This window comes from Coregonus lavaretus (genome assembly GCF_964263955.1).
Source record: "Coregonus lavaretus genome assembly, chromosome: 15".
Lineage (NCBI taxonomy): Eukaryota > Metazoa > Chordata > Actinopteri > Salmoniformes > Salmonidae > Coregonus > Coregonus lavaretus.
Window position 1 is genome coordinate 34,226,864 of NC_140002.1, and position 17,718 is coordinate 34,244,581.

Below are 17,718 nucleotides of genomic sequence, written 5' to 3' on the forward strand. Positions count from 1 at the left end.
AAATGATAAACTTGGATTAGCAAACACAACGTGCCATTGAAACACAGGACTGATGGTTGCTGATAATGGGTCTCTGTACGCTTATGTACAATAGCCATTTACAACATTAACAATGTCTACACTGTATTTCTGAACAATTTGATGTTATTTTAATGGACAACAAAAGTGCTTTTCTTTCGAAAACAAGGACATTTCTAAGTGACCCCAAACTTTTGAACGGTAGTGTATATTTATATTAGGATGAGCTATCTCGAGAATACAGTATATACATACACACATACGGTGAGTAAACAACAGTATATAAACAGAATATGAGGTGACCAGCGTTCAATGACTATATACATGGGGTATTAGTATCAAGGCGTAGGACTTTGTTTTGACAAAGTTTTCTATCACTGTAGTCAGCCCAATTTGTATCATCTGTCTCCTTATAGAGTATTCACTATAGCTACCTATTGCCACCTCAGCAGAAAATAGTAGATGTCTGTAGTAGCTGCTGCCCTAATACTGTAGAAATTGTGTTAATGTCCATCAATTAGCCTCAATTACAGCAACTATCACCTCTGACACTGCAATGACAAAAACCTGCTGTGTGTGAAAGCCTCCAGGCGCTGTGCTCTTGTCTTGCAGTCAGTCTACAAAGCCTGGTTATGCTCAGAATACTTCAACGCCACCCAGAGCCAGTGTCACCACAGGATTCCCTGCAAGCAATATTGTCTGGAGGTCCAGACCATGTGCCCCTTTGTGTTACCAGACAATGATGACTTGGTCTACGGAGGACTATCCAGTTTCATCTGTACAGGTACAGTATGATTGGTGCCTTGAGTGACATTTAGTTGTTTTTGTTGTTACCGTTTTTCTCTCAAGCTCATGTATTTTCACAGAAACTGTGGGGCGATTCCACGCCAGGAAGGCCCGAAAATATTTAGGATATCTCAGATATTGGCAATTCTGACATAGAAACTTCATTGGGAGGAAGGATGTTTGTTATGCTTTATTTTTTTTATAAAATCATGACGAAAGTAGCCATTTTAGGCACTTTTTAGACTTATACATGCCTCATGTAAGACCCTATGATCCGCAAACCGTTCATGATACAGACAACATCTTGATGTCATTATACTCCGTATAGTGTGCTCCAAAATATGGAGTATGTCACATGAATCTATTCAACATAAAAAATATGAATATGAATATCTCAAAAGTACCCTTTTTGATTGTGTTTTAGACATATTGTTTTAACAGTGGCTATTGGACCTAAGCCTTCAATGGGGGAACATTTCTTCCAAAACGTTGTACCAAACTCAAAAATCAAGAAAAACACAGAGACAGTACTCGCACTAATGTTACCAGCAACAACAAACACACTGCTTACAAAACCTATGGTAGCCTAACGCCATCACTATCACACTATCACCAAAAGTGACACATCAAAGGATGTGAGTTTGACAGGCTCTTGATGTTGAAAGGACAGCGACCATAATACCTGCACTCTCCATGTAGGAGAGCAGACTTCGTAAAACACATAGGCCGATAGAAAGACAGCAGTCACACACAGCATGATATTAAAGAATAAGCAGCCCTAATAAACCTGTAGGTCCCAATCATAAGAATACAAAAACAACACCATTAGGCTAAGAATTTCCTAATCGAAATGTACAACTATTACTTCCCATTGCAAACATTGTTATCACATTCAGCACACAAAGTAACCAGTGATCGACAGTTTAAATGCAACAATGTTTCACATGCATAATGCATTATTTTCAAAGAGATAGTGAACAACAGCAAGCAAGCTGCAATAAAAAAAAACAGTTCCACTCACCAGATGATGATCATTTGAAACATAACTTCTTGTCGAAAGTTAATCTTGAAAAGGGCGAAGTTAACAAATTAGCATCCTCTTCCATAACATCTGCTACTGCAGCCGCCACCTACAACAAAAACTAATTTGCGTAGACCGTGGGAAAACTACATCTCGCTATAGGCCTTGTTCTTCTTCTATGGTATATTGGCGATCGCACAACATTCCGCCACCTACTGTGTGGGAAGGAAACAGGATTCCCCAAAATGGAACAAAATACCAAGAAAACTACCAAACTACCCCCCAAAAAAATAAAAAATAAAAATCTAACAACCTTTCTTTAAGAAAATATATATATAAATAAATCTGATCCCTACACAGGTTCTAAGGGAACCTGGGAGGGCTGGTCTTCCGGCGCCAGTACCCCTTGCAAGTCTTCAGATGTAAAATCCTTCAGTCCCGAAAACGTTTCTGCCGCAGCCACAATAATGTCCAGTTTCTTAGATTTCTTTGAGACTTGAGCCGTACAGTTTATAACTGTGGCAATGAACGCCACAAAATCCAACTTTTTAACACACAGGGTATCTTTTGACTGGCAGCAAACATTTACTACAGGCTGTGGTGCGTCCACTACCATATTTTCACTAGCATACAGTGGGGAGAACAAGTATTTGATACACTGCCGATTTTGCAGGTTTTCCTACTTACAAAGCATGTAGAGGTCTGAAATTTTTATCATAGGTACACTTCAACTGTGAGAGACGGAATCTAAAACAAAAATCCAGAAAATCACAATGCATGATTTTTAAGTAATTCATTTGCATTTTATTGCATGACATAAGTATTTGAGTACAGACCTCTACACGCTTTGTAAGTAGGAAAACCTGCAAAATCGGCAGTGTATCAAATACTTGTTCTCCCCACTGTAACTTGTTTTCTCAATTATTTTAATCGCCTCCGCATATGAGATTTGATTGACCGCTCTAACTTTTGCCACCTCAATCTCCTTCACCCGTACAGGGCACTCCAGGAACTCGGGATCATGATCCCCACCACAATTGCAACACTGTCGTCCTTCTACACACCGTTCTTCAATATACTCTGTCCGTCTGCACACACTTGAAACATGGCCAAATCCTTTACAATTTTTACACTGCAATGGTTTGGGGACGAAAGCTCTTACAGCGTATCTTACATAACCAAGCTTCACATGCGTAGTTATTTGCTCTTTATAAAAAAACAACAGGACCGACAGACTTTCTTATTTTTCTCCATTCGCTCAGCGGGTCAGACACCGGGCACCAACCACACCAGGAATTCTCTTCAGGGATTCAACCTGAACATCCGTCGTCACCCCTGAGATGACTCCTTTGACGGGTGCTGTACTCCGAAATTCAAAACACAAAACTTCTGTTATCCAGATTATTTTGAGGCTCACTGCAATCTTCCTCTGTTCTTCAGAAATACAATTAATCAAAATAAGACCACTCCTGGTCACTCTGACAGACTCCACTTTTCCCAGTGCATACTTCTCAATTTTCGACACCTCAAATGGGTCTCCCACATATGCATCCTTACTCAACAAACGCATCCCAACAAGAAGCGATTCATTAGCATTCATACACATATCCTCCACTCCAATTTTAGACAATTTCCTTTTTGTTCCAGTTTCGATACTACTGTTGTCCATTCAGAACATTTGTTTTCACCAACTTTGCTCGACGCGCTGCTTGATTCAAACTTATCATCCACTTCCACCATCTTTCCCAAGCACCACCCCGCTATAGACATTTCTCTCACGTGTGGGGGAAGTAATGGCAGCTGCTGTCCACTACGGGCACAGATAGAACAAGGAGCTAGTTATAAAAATCTTTGCTACAGGTGCATCAAAAGTAATTATCCGGTAAAAAATAAACGTAAGTCTTTCTTCTAGATTAAGCTAGAGCTGTTTTTACGGCCATTTTTCTATTGCCTACACTTGATGCTAGCTAGCTAACCTAACGTTTGCAAAGCTAGCTAGTTAGGTAGGTAGCTAAATATTATAACTAAAAAAGCTTAGCTGCTGCCAAATAGCTTGCTAAGACTATGTATTTACAGTTGAAGTCGGAAGTTTAGATACACTTAGGTTGGAGTCATTAAAACTCGTTTTTTCAACCACTCCACAAATTTCTTGTTAACAAACTATAGTTTTGGCAAGTCAGTTAGGACATCTACTTTGTGCATGACACAAGTAATTTTTCCAACAATTGTTTACAGACAGATTATTTCACTTATAATTCACTGTATCACAATTCCAGTGGGTCAGAAGTTGACCAACACCTAGTTGACTGTGCATTTAAACAGCTTGGAAAATTCCAGACAATGATGTCATGGCTTTAGAAGCTTCTGATAGGCTAATTGACATCATTTGAGTCAATTGGAGGTGTATCTGTGGATGTATTTCAAGGCCTACCTTCAAACTCAGTGCCTCTTTGCTTGACATCATGGGAAAATCAAAATTCAGCCAAGACCTCAGAAAAGAAATTGTAGACCTCCACACGCCTGAAGGTACCACGTTCATCTGTACAAACAATAGTACGCAAGTATAAACACCATGGGACCACGCAGCCGTCATACCACTCAGGAAGGAGACTCGTTCTGTCTCCTGGAGATGAACGTACTTTGGTGCGAAAAGTGCAAATCAATCCCCCCAATCCTTGTGAAGATGCTGGAGGAAACAGATACAGAAATATCTATACCACAGTAAAACGAGTCCTATATCGGCATAACCTGAAAGGCCGCTCAGCAAGGAAGAAGCCACTGCTCCAAAACCGCCATAAAAAAAGCCAGACTACAGTTTGCAACAGCACATGGGGACAAAGATCGTACTTTTTGGAGAAATGTCCTCTGGTCTGATGAAACAAAAATAGAACTGTTTGGCCATAATGACCATCGTTATGTTTGGAGGAAAAAGGGGAAGGCTTGCAAGCCTAAGAACACCATCCCAACCGTGAAGCACGGGGGTGGGAGCATCATGCTGTGGGGGTGCTTTGCTGCAGGAGGGACTGGTGCACTTCACAAAATAGATGGCATCATGAGGAAGGAAAATTATGTGGATATATTGAAGCAACATCTCAAGACATCAGTCAGGAAGTTAATGCTTGGTCGCAAATGGGTCTTCCAAATGGAAAATGACCCCAAGCATATTTCCAAACTTGTGGCAAAATGGCTTAAGGAAAACAAAGTCAAGGTATTGGAGTGGCCATCACAAAGCCCTGACCTCAATCCTATAGAAAATTTGTGGGCAGAACTGAAAAGCTTGTGTGAGCAAGGAGGCCTACAAACCTGACGCAGTTACTTTTTTTTATTTTATTTCACCTTTATTTAACCAGGTAAGCCAGTTGAGAACAGGTTCTCATTTACAACTGCGACCTGGCCAAGATAAAGCAAAGCAGTGCAATAAAAACAACACAGAGTTACATATGGGGTAAAAAACATAAAGTCAAAAATACAACAGAAAATATATATACAGTGTGTGCAAATGTAGCAAGTTATGGAGGTAAGGCAATAAATAGGCTATAGTGCAAAATAATTACAATAGTATTAACACTGGAATGCTAGATGTGCAAGAGATTATGTGCAAATAGAGATACTGGGGTGCAAAAGAGCAAAATAAATAACAATATAGGGATGAGGTAGTTGGGTGGAGGAATGGGCCAAAATTCACCCAACTTATTGTGGGAAGCTTGTGGAAGGCTACCCAAAAAGTTTGACCCAAGTTAAACAATTTAAAGGCAATGCTACCAAATACTAATTGAGTGTATGTAAACTTCTGGCCCGCTGGGAATGTGATGAAGGAAATAAAAGCTGAAATAAATAATTCTCTCTACTATTATTCTGACATTTCACATTCTTAAAATGAAGTGGTGATCCTAACTGACCTAAGACATGGATTTTTTACTAGGATTAAATGTCAGAAATTGTGAAAAACTGAGTTTAATTGTGTTTGGCTAAGGTGTATGTAAACTTCCAACTTCAACTGTAAGTGATAATGCCAGAGAAGTTGGTGTTTCAAATCAAATGATATTTGTCACATGCGTCGAATACAACAGGTGTAGACCTTACAGTGAAATGTTTACTTACAAGCCCTTAACCAACAATGTCGTTTTAAGAAATACAGTGGGGAAAAAAAGTATTTAGTCAGCCACCAATTGTGCAAGTTCTCCCACTTAAAAAGACGAGAGAGGCCTGTAATTTTCATCATAGGTACACGTCAACTATGACAGACAAAATGAGAAAAAAAATCCAGAAAATCACATTGTAGGATTTTTTTTGAATTTATTTGCAAATTATGGTGGAAAATAAGTATTTGGTCAATAACAAAAGTTTCTCAATACTTTGTTATATACCCTTTGTTGGCAATGACACAGGTCAAACGTTTTCTGTAAGTCTTCACAAGGTTTTCACAAACTGTTGCTGGAATTTTGGCCCATTCCTCCATGCAGATCTCCTCTAGAGCAGTGATGTTTTGGGGCTGTCGCTGGGCAACACAGACTTTCAACTCCCTCCAAAGATTTTCTATGGGGTTGAGATCTGGAGACTGGCTAGGCCACTCCAGGACCTTGAAATGCTTCTTACGAAGCCACTCCTTCGTTGCCCGGGCGGTGTGTTTGGGATCTTTGTCATGCTGAAAGACCCAGCCACGTTTCATCTTCAATGCCCTTGCTGATGGAAGGAGGTTTTCACTCAAAATCTCACGATACATGGCCCCATTCATTCTTTCCTTTACACGGATCAGTCGTCCTGGTCCCTTTGCAGAAAAACAGCCCCAAAGCATGATGTTTCCACCCCCATGCTTCACAGTAGGTATGGTGTTCTTTGGATGCAACTCAGCATTCTTTGTCCTCCAAACACAACGAGTTGAGTTTTTACCAAAAAGTTATATTTTGGTTTCATCTGACCATATGACATTCTCCCAATCCTCTTCTGGATCATCCAAATGCACTCTAGCAAACTTCAGACGGGCCTGGACATGTACTGGGGGACACGTCTGGCACTGAAGGATTTCAGTCCCTGGCGGTGTAGTGTGTTACTGATGGTAGCCTTTGTTACTTTGGTCCCAGCTCTCTGCAGGTCATTCACTAGGTCCCCCCGTGTGGTTCTGGGATTTTTGCTCACCGTTCTTGTGATAATTTTGACCCCACAGGGTGAGATCTTGCGTGGAGCCCCAGATCGAGGGAGATTATCAGTGGTCTTGTATGTCTTCCATTTCATAATAATTGCTCCCACAGTTGATTTCTTCAAACCAAGCTGCTTACCTATTGCAGATTCAGTCTTCCCAGCCTGGTGCAGGTCTACAATTTTGTTTCTGGTGTCCTTTGACAGCTCTTTGGTCTTGGACATAGTGGAGTTTGGAGTGTGACTGTTTGAGGTTGTGGACAGGTGTCTTTTATACTGATAACAAGTTCAAACAGGTGCCATTAATACAGGTAACGAGTGAAGGACAGAGGAGCCTCTTAAAGAAGAAGTTACAGGTCTGTGAGAGCCAGAAATCTTGCTTGTTTGTAGGTGACCAAATACTTATTTTCCACCATAATTTGCAAATAAATTCATAAAAAATCCTACAATGTGACTTTCTGCATTTTTTTTCCTAAATTTGTCTGTCATAGTTGACGTGTACCTATGATGAAAATTACAGGCCTCTCTCATCTTTTTAAGTGGGAGAACATGCACAATTGGTGGCTGACTAAATACTTTTTTTCCCCACTGTATAAGTGTTAAGTAAAAAATAGATAAGTAAAAAAGAAAAAGAAAAAGAAAAAACAAATAATTAAAGATCAACAGTAAAATAACAGTAGCCAGGCTATATACAGGGGGCACCGTTACAGAGTCAATGTGCGGGGGCACAGGTTAGTTGAGAGGTTGTTATCCTGGCACCACACGGCCAGGTCTCTGACCTCCTCCCTATAGGCTGTCTCATCGTTGTCGGTGATCAGGCCTACCACTGTTGTGTCGTCGGCAAACGTAATGATAGTGTTGGAGTCGTGCCTGGCCATGCAGTCATGGGTGAACAGGGAGTACAGGAGGGGACTGAGAAAGTACCCCTGAGGGGCCCCCGTGTTGAAGATCAGCGTGGCAGATGTGTTGTTACCTACACTTACCACCTGTGGGCGACCCGCCAGGAAGACCAGGATCCAGTTGCAGAGGGAGGTGTTTAGTCCCAGGGTCCTTAGCTTAGTGATGAGCTTTGATGGCACTATGGTGTTGAACGCTGAGCTGTAGTCAATGAATAGCATTCTCACGTAGATGTTATTTTTGTCCAGGTGGGAAAGGGCAGTGTGGAGTTCAATAGAGATTGCAGATCTGTGGATCTGTTGGGGCGGTATGCAAATTGGAGTGGGTCTAGGGTTTCTGGGATAATGGTGTTGATGTGAGCCATGACCAGCCTTTCAAAGCACTTCATGGCTACAGACGTGAGTGCTACGGGTCTGTAGTCATTTAGGCAGGTTACCTTAGTGCTCTTGGGCACAGGGACTATGGTGGTCTGCTTGAAACATGTTGGTATTACATCCTCAGTCAGGGACAGGTTGAAAATGTCAGTGAAGACACTTGCAAGTTGGTCAGTGCATGCTCAGAGTACACGTCCTGGTAATCCGTCTGTCCCTGCGGCCTTGTGAATGTTGACCTGTTTTTAAAGGTCTTACTCACAACGGCTATGGAGAGCGTGCTCACACAGTCGTCCAGAACAGCTCATGCTCTCATGCATGCTTCAGTGTTGCTTGCCTCGAAGCGAGAATATAAGTAATTTAGCTCGTTTGGTAGGCTCGTGTCACTGGGCAGCTCGCGGCTGTGCTTCCCTTTGTAGTCTGTAATAGTTTGCAAGCCCTGCCACATCTGACGAGTGTCGGAGCCGGTGTAGTACGATTCAATCTTAGTCTTGTGTTGACGCTTTGCCTGTTTGATGGTTCATGAGCTGAAATAAAAGATCCCAGAAATGTCCATACATACAAAAATCTTATTTTTGTCAAATGTTGTGCACAGATTAATTTACATTCCTGTTAGTGACCATTTCTCCTTTGCCAAGATAATCCATCGACCTGACAGGTGTGGCATATCAAGAAGCTGATTAAACAGCATGATCATTACACAGGTGCACCTTGTGCTGGGGACAATAAAAGGCCACTCTAAAATGTGCAGTTTTGTCACACAACACAATGCTACAGATGTGCAATTGAAATGCTGACTGCAGTAATGTCCACCAGAGCTGTTGCCAGAGAATGTTCATTTCTCTACCATAAGCCGCCTCCAGCGTTGTTTTAGAGAATTTGGCAGTACGTCCAACCTGCCTCACAAACGCAGACCACGTGCATGGTGTCGTGTGGGCGAGCGGTTTTGTCAGGGTGTCAAATGTGCAGCGGTAGGACGGAGTCAGGCGCAGGACACAGAACTGAGTACACAACGTACTTTACTCAGGAAAAACAAACACTAATTTCCACGCAGGGAAAACACACCAGCTCACAAAAGCGTATGACACAACACAACAAACAAACACGCACAAAACCATGTGGGAACCAGAGGGTTAAATAGGGAAATAATCATCATACAATGGGAACCAGGTGTGTACAAACAAGACAAAACAAATGGAAAACAGAAACGTAGATCAGTGGGATCTAGAAAGCCGGTGACGACGACCGCCGATAGCCGCCCGCACAAGGAGAAGCACAAACTTCGGCGGAAGTCATGACAGGTTTGCTGATGTCAACATTGTGAACAGAGTGACCCACGGTGGCGGTGGGGTTATGATATGGGCAGGCATAAGCTACTGACAACGAACACAATTGCATTTTATCGATGGCAATTTGAATGCACAGAAATACTGTGACGAGATCCTGAGGCCCATTGTGAGGCCCATTTTCTTAAGGTATCTGTGACCAACAGATTCATATCTGGATTCCCAGTCATGTGAAATCCATAGATTAGGGCCTAATTTACTTATTTCAATTGACTGATTTCCTCATATGAACTGTAACTCAGTAAAATCTTTGAAGTTGTTGTATGTGGCATTTATATTTTTGTTCAGCATACATTAAGGTATAGCCTACAAATAGCTATTCCACGTAGTCGTAGGCCTATAGGCTATAGGCCTACTGCAAATTATTGTTGTTTGTTCCTGAACTGGCCGAATTGCAGAGCTATCCTTCAGCACCACAAGTTGGTTCAACTTCTTTAACATCATTGCATGGTCCTGGCGCTGTCCTTTCAGCGCCACGAAGTGTGCTCAAATCATTTAAAATGACATTTCATCAAAATCTGTTGCCTACGCCTAATAGTCATACTCATCACATATTATTGTTATTACAAATAGAAGATTGCTAAACAAGCACCATTGTGAGATGTGATAAAGTTAGATCAAAGCGGAATCAATGTCTCGCAAGATCACATAATGATTCATTTGCATATTACATAACAGAACTGAATATAGTACCATAGCATAGTAGGCCTATAACGTTACTGTTAATCAAAAACACTTCCTCATTTCTAATGAGACTTTAGGATGCTTAGCTGGTTAGTCAAAAAAATATGATAACGCGCTAAAACTCAACAGAGCGCGCCACTAGGCAGGATATATGCTTTGATTGAAACACAATACAAGAAAAGCTAATAGTTTGTTAACATCATCTGGTCTAATTCGCTCACGAAACAGTAATTCAAGAAGATCTAAATGCATACAGTGGCTTGCGAAAGTATTCACCCCCCTTGGCATTTTTACTATTTTGTTGCCTTACAACCTGGAATTACAATTTTTGGGGGGTTTGTATCATTTGATTTACACAACATGCCTACCACTTTGAAGATGCAAAATATTTTTTATTGTGAAACAAACAAGAAATAAGACCAAAAAAAAGAAAACTTGACCGTGCATAACTATTCACCCCCCCAAAGTCAATACTTTGTAGAGCCACCTTTTGCAGCAATTACAGCTGCAAGTCTCTTGGAATATGTCTCTATAAACTTGGCACATCTAGCCACTGGGAATATTGCCCATTCTTCAAGGCAAAACTGCTCCAGCTCCTTCAAGTTGGATGGGTTCCGCTGGTGTACAGCAATCTTTAAGTCATACCACAGATTCTCAATTGGATTGAGGTCTGGGCTTTGACTAGGCCATTCCAAGACATTTCCCCTTAAACCACTCGAGTGTTGCTTTAGCAGTATGCTTAGGGTCATTGTCCTGCTGGAAAGTGAACCTCCGTCCCAGTCTCAAATCTCTGGAAGACTGAAACAGGTTTCCCCTCAAGAATTTCCCTGTATTTAGCGCCATCCATCATTCCTTCAATTCTGACCAGTTTCCCAGTCCCTGCCGATGAAAAACATCCCCACAGCATGATGCTGCCACCACCATGCTTCACTGTGGGGATGGTGTTCTCGGGGTGATAAGAGGTGTTGGGTTTGCGCCAGACATAGCGTTTTCCTTAATGGCCAAAAAGCTCAATTTTAGTCTCATCTGACCAGAGTACCTTCTTCCATATGTTTGGGGATGCTCCCACATGCCTTTTGGCGAACACCAAACGTGTTTGCTTATTTTTTTCTCTAAGCAATGGCTTTTTTCTGGCCACTCTTCCGTAAAGCCCAGCTCTGTGGAGTGTACGGCTTAAAGTGGTCCTATAGACAGATACTCCAATCTCTGCTGTGGAGCTTTGCAGCTCCTTCAGGGTTATCTTCGGTATCTTTGTTGCCTCTCTGATTAATGCCCTCCTTGCCTGGTCCGTGTGTTTTGGTGGGCAGCCCTCTCTTGGCAGGTTGGTTGTGGTGCCATATTCTTTCCATTTTCTAATAATGGATTTAATGGTGCTCTGTGGGATGTTCAAAGTTTCTGATATTCTTTTATAACCCAATCCTGATCTGTACTTCTCCACAACTTTGTCCCTGACCTGTTTGGAGAGCTCCTTGATCTCCATGGTGCCGCTTGCTTGGTGGTGCCCCTTGCTTAGTGGTGTTGCAGACTCTGGGGCCTTTCAGAACAGGTGTATAAATACTGAGATCATGTGACAGATCATGTGACACTTAAAATGCACACAGGTGGAATTTATTTGACTAATTATGTGACTTCTGAAGGTAATTGGTTGCACCAGATCTTATGTAGGGGCTTCATAGCAAAGGGGGTGAATATTTCTTATTTTTTATAATTTTTTGAAAAAAGTTATTTTTTTAATTTCACTTCACCAATTTGGACTATTTTGTGTATGTCCATTACATTAAATAAATCCAAATAAAAATCAATTTAAATTACAGGTTGTAATGCAACAAAATAGGAAAAACACCAAGGGGGATGAATACTTTTGCAAGGCACTGTATTCCCATGAAAATTATTCAGATCAATCAAATGATTAGCATGGAGATGCAGTTTGGACGTTTCACCAGAAAAACATGAAAAATGATGAATAAGAATGATGATGGCCTATTTTGAATTTAGGTAGACTACTTTTTAAGTTATGATCAATTTTATGAGCACCACCAACACAATTAATGGAAAAATGGATTCAAAGGTAACTCCCTCTGCTGGTGATTTGCTGAATGTGCAATTCTAAAGTAGGGCTATATTATGATTGGTTAATGACCTATAATGTCAATGTACACTGAGTGTACAAAACATTAAGGACACCTTCCTAATATTGAGTTGCACCCCCCCCTTTTGACCTCAGAACAGCCTCAATTCGTCGGGACATGGACTCTATAAGGTGTCGAAAGCATTCCACAGGGATGCTGGCCCATGTTGTCTCCAATGCTTCCCACATTGTGTCAAGTTGGCTGGATGTCCTTTGGGTGGTGGACCATTCTTTATACACATGGGAAACTGTTGAGCTTGAAAAACCCAGCAGCATTGCAGTTCTTGACCCAATCCAGTGTGCCTGAAACCTACTACCATACCCCATTCAAAGGCACTTAAATATTTTGTCATGCCCATTCACCCGCTGAATGGCACACATAAACAATCCATGTCTCAATTGTCTCAAGGCTTAAAAATCCTTCTTTAACATGTCTCCTCCCCTTCATCTACACTGATTGAAGTGGATTTAACTATTTAAATCAATAAGGGATCATAGCTTTCACCTGGAATCGCCTGGTCAGTCTATGTCATGGAAAGCGCAGGTGTCCTTAATGTTTTGTGCGCTTAGTGTATATGTATAAAATGGGTAATATCTTCAAAAGTACCACTCAAAAAATGTGACGTGATTGAAGAGTATTGTTTTCCAAACTAAAAATAAGCTAAATCCTTTTGAGATATTCATATTTGTAATGTTGAATAAATTCATGTGAAAAATTGTGTTTCAGAATCTAGACATACTTTAGAAACCAATATGTTTCTGTTTGACGTACGGAACGTAGGTTCTTAGGCCTACAGGAGGCATGTACAGTGCCTTCAAAAAGTGTTCACACCCCTTGACTTTTGGCAGATTTTTTTTGCCGTTACAACCAGAATTTAAAATGTATTAATTTATATTTTTTGGCACTGGCCGCCACACAATACCTCATAATGTCAAAGTGGAATTACAGTTGAAGTCGGAAGTTTACATACACTTAGGTTGGAGTCATTAAAACTCGTTTTTCAACCACTCCACAAATGTATTGTTAACAAACTATAGTTTTGGCAAGTCGGTTAGGACATCTACTTTGTGCATGACACAAGTAATTTTTCCAACAATTGTTTACAGACAGATTATTTCACTTATAATTCACAATTCCAGTGGGTCAGAAGTTTACATACACTATGTTGACTGCCTTTAAACAGCTTGGAAAATTCCAGAAAATGATGTTATGGCTTTAGAAGCTTCTGATAGGCTAATTGACATAATTTGATTCAATTGGAGGTGTACCTGTGGATGTATTTCAAGGCCTACCTTCAAACTCAGTGCTTCTTTGCTTGACAAAATTGTAGACCTCCACAAGTCTGCTTCATCCTTGGGAGCAATTTCCAAACGCCTGAAGGTACCACGTTCATCTGTACAAACAATAGTACACAAGTATAAACACCATGGGACCACGCAGCCGTCATACCGCTCAGGAAGGAGACGCGTACTATGGTGCGAAAAGTGCAAATCAATTCCAGAACAACAGCAAGGCACCATGTGAAGTTGCTGGAGGAAACAGGTACAAAGGTATCTATATCCAGAGTAAAACGAGTCCTATATCGACATAACCTGAAAGGCCACTCAGCAAGGAAGAAGCCACTGCTCCAAAACCGCCATAAAAAAGCCAGACTAAGGTTTGCAACTGCACATGGTGACAAAGATCGTAATTTTTGGAAAAATGTCTTCTGGTCTGATGAAACAAAAACAGAACGGTTTGGCCATAATGACCATCGTTATGTTTGGAGGAAAAAGTGGAACGCTTGCAAGCCGAAGAACACCATCCCAACCGTGAAGCACGGGGGTGGCAGCATCATGCTGTGGGGGTGCTTTGCTGCAGGAGGGACTGATGCACTTCACAAAATAGATTGCATCATGAGGAAGGAAAATTATGTGGATATATTGAAGCAACATCTCAAGACATCAGTCAGGAAGTTAAAGCTTGGTCGCAAATGGGTCTTTCAAATGGACAATGACCCCAAGCATACTTCCAAACTTGTGGCAAAATGGCTTAAGTGACAAAAAAAGACAAAAAATGACAAAATGACAAAGTCAAGGTATTGGAGTGTCCATCACAAATCCATGACCTCAATCCTATAGAAAATGTGTGGGCAGAACTGAAAAAACGTGTGCGAGCAAAGAGGCCTACAAACCTGACTCAGTTACACCAGCTCTGTCAGGAAGAATGGGCCAAAATTCACCCTACTTATTGTGGGAAGCTTGTGGGAGACTACCTGAAACGTTTGCCCCAAGTTAAACAATTTAAAGGCAATGCTACCAAATACTAATTGAGTGTATGTAAACTTCTGACCCACTGGAAATGTGATGAAAGAAATAAAAGCAGAAAATAAATCATTCTCTCTACTATTATTCTGACATTTCACATTCTTAAAATAAAGTGGTGATCCTAACTGACCTAAGACAGGGAATTTTTACTAGGATTAAATGTCAGGAATTGTGAAAAACTGAGTTTAAATGTATTTGGCTAAGGTGTATGTAAACTTCCGACTTCAACTGTATGTTTTTCTAAGTGTTTACTGATTTAAAAAGCTGAAATGTCTTGAGTCAATAAGTATTCAACTCCTTTGTTATGGCAAGCCTAAATAAGTTCAGAAATACACATTTGCTTAATAAGTCACATAATAAGTTGCATGGACTCACTATGTGTGCAATAATTGTGATGAACATGATTTTTGAATGACTACCTGATCTCTGTGCACCACACAAACAATTATCTGTAAGGTCCCTCAGTCGGGCAGTGAATTTCAAACATACAGTTCATTATGAAAGTATTCAGACCCCTTGACTTTTTCCACATTTTGTTACGTTACAGCCTTATTCTAAAATTGATCAAATACCCCATGATGACAAATCAAAAACAGGTTTGTAGAATATTGTGCAAATTTATAAAATAAAATAAAACTGAAATATCACATTTACATAAGTATTCAGACCCTTTACTCAGAACTTTGTTGAAGCACCTTTGGCAGCGATTACAGCCTAGAGTCTTCTTGGGTATGACACTACAAGCTTGGCACACCTGTATTTGGGGAGTTTCTCCCATTCTTCTCTGCAGATACTCTCAAGCTCTGTCAGGTTGGATGGGGAGCATCGCTGCACAGTTATTCTCAGGTCTCTCCAGAGATGTTCGATCGGGTTCAAGTCCGGGCTCTGGCTGGGCCACTCAAGGACATTCAGAGACTTGTCCCGAAGACACTCCTGTGTTGTCTTGGCTGTGTGCTTAGGGTCATTGTCTTGTTGGAAGGTGAACCTTCGCCCCAGTCTGAGGTCCTGAGAGCTCTGGAGCAGTTTTTCATCAAGGTTCTCTCTGTACCGTTAATCTTTCCCTCGATCCTGACTAGTCTCCCAGTCCCTGCCGCTGAAAAACATCCCTGCTCTGACATACACTGTCAACTGTGGGATCTTATATAGACAGGTGTGTGCCTTTCCAAATCATGTCCAATCAATTGAATTTACCACAGGTGGACTCCAATCAAGTTGTAAAAACATCTCAAGGATGATCAATGGAAACAGGATGCACATGAGCTCAATTTCGGGTCTCATAGCAAAGGGTCTTAATACTTATGTAATTAAGGTATATTTTACATTTGCAAAAATTTCTACAAACCTGTTTTCGCTTTGACATTATGGTATATTGTGTGTAGATGGGTGAGATTTTTTATTTTATTTAATCAGTTTGGAATTCAGGCTGTAAAACAACAAAATGTGGAATAAGTCAAGGGGTATGAATACTTTCTGAAGGCCCTGTATAGGTCTAGAAAGGGCCTAAAATGGCCACTTTCATCATTATTTTCAACAACAAAAAATGGTGATACAAATGTGAAAAGCAGGTCAAACATCCTTCCTCCCAATGAAGTGTCTATGTGAGAATTTCCAGAACAATCTGAGATACCCAAAATACTTTTGGGCCTTCCTGGGGTGGTGTCTTGTTGTTTGTTGTCATCTGATAAACTAATCTGGATCTGAAATCAGTTTGTTCTCTGTGTGTGATGCAGGGCTACTAGAAAACCATTTAACCAATGCAGACCCAGAGTGTTGTGATGTCAGATGGAGTGGCTGCGACCCCTCTGTGGGGGCGGCGTGTGCCCTGACCCAGCTTCCAGCGTCATCGTCGTGGCAGCGGCACAGCTCCCCGCCCATGTCAGCTGCATCGCGGTTGTGCAGCAGCAGACTAAGACTGTGTGTTCTGGTCCTCATCCTGCTGCACACTGTCGTCTCCTTCTCCACCATCCAGAGCAGTGGCGCTGTGGGCCTGGAGGCCATGGTACCCCTGCCCCTGGAGGAGAGCTCTGCCCGAGAGGAGTGACTGATTATGAACAAGAGGTTCTACTGTTCCCTGCCTCCAGTCTACAGAGACCCCCTTCCTTCACAGTACCTGAGGAGTGAGGCGTTTATAACCCTCTCTCTCCATCCAGTCCCGTCCACAGGACATCAGGAATGAGGAGGTTATACACCGCTCCAGGGTAGGCTACAGGTCGGTATACCTCCTCACCCTCCACCACACTGGAGGAGTGGAGAAGCACGGGCAATCCCCTACCTCGACACAGAGAGGTATGGAGGTAGATGAAGCTTTGAAACTGAGAACCAGACATGTAAGGAGGACATGAAAGGGCATAGGGAAAGAGAGGCGGGTCTCCCATCATGCCGGAGCCCAGAGGAAGGGTCGATTTTATAACTGAAAGAGGTACTGTATGCTGTTTCTGAGAAGGGTTTGGGTACAAATGGCCTTTTTCAGATTTTATCACTACTCTATTTAATGAGTTATGTGATGGTTTTTGGGATTTACGTACGAGGTTGGGTGTTGAGTTTATGTGAACTGCACAGTGGGGAAAAGTAGGAGTTGCAAGCTCATATGCTATTTTTTTGTATTATTATTTTGGATCAGGTGTGTGTGTGTGTGTGTGTGTGTGTGTGTGTGTGTGTGTGAATACAGTGTACAAGTCAGCAATATAATGTATATGACCCAACACAAATCAGATGATCGTTACATCTTCCAAGCTAACAGTATACGCACAAGAAATACTTTGTTTGGCTTAGAGTAAATATTATTCTTATTCTCAGTATTACTACCCTCATTATCATACACCAAGTAGAATTAGTTCATGCAAGTATTGTATTACAGAACCTAATCGAAGGTAAACCATGTTGTTTTTTATAGATGTCAGAAGTACACTACTAATGCTTTGGAGGAACATGTGTTTATGCAAAGCTGATTGAAACAAGTTGAAACCCCCACTGGGTCTCTAATCGCTTACAGAAGGCACATGATTGTTCCATGGAAGACTGTCT

The 17,718-nt window shown here is 41.4% G+C and overlaps 1 protein-coding gene across 1 annotated transcript in view; it reads left to right on the top strand.

Moving 5' to 3' along the window:
• Window positions 1-16,735, top strand: part of LOC311142265 (NALCN channel auxiliary factor 2-like) — a gene marked incomplete at both ends in the record, with an annotated part of 99,249 nt that extends 82,514 nt beyond the window's left edge. Inside the window, 2 exons of the mRNA XM_084177886.1 lie at window positions 631-802; window positions 16,425-16,735. Coding sequence (XP_084034012.1) covers window positions 631-802; window positions 16,425-16,735 — 483 coding nt within the window. The remainder of the gene's footprint in view (window positions 1-630; window positions 803-16,424) is intronic.
• Between the last annotated feature and the right edge of the window lie 983 nt (window positions 16,736-17,718).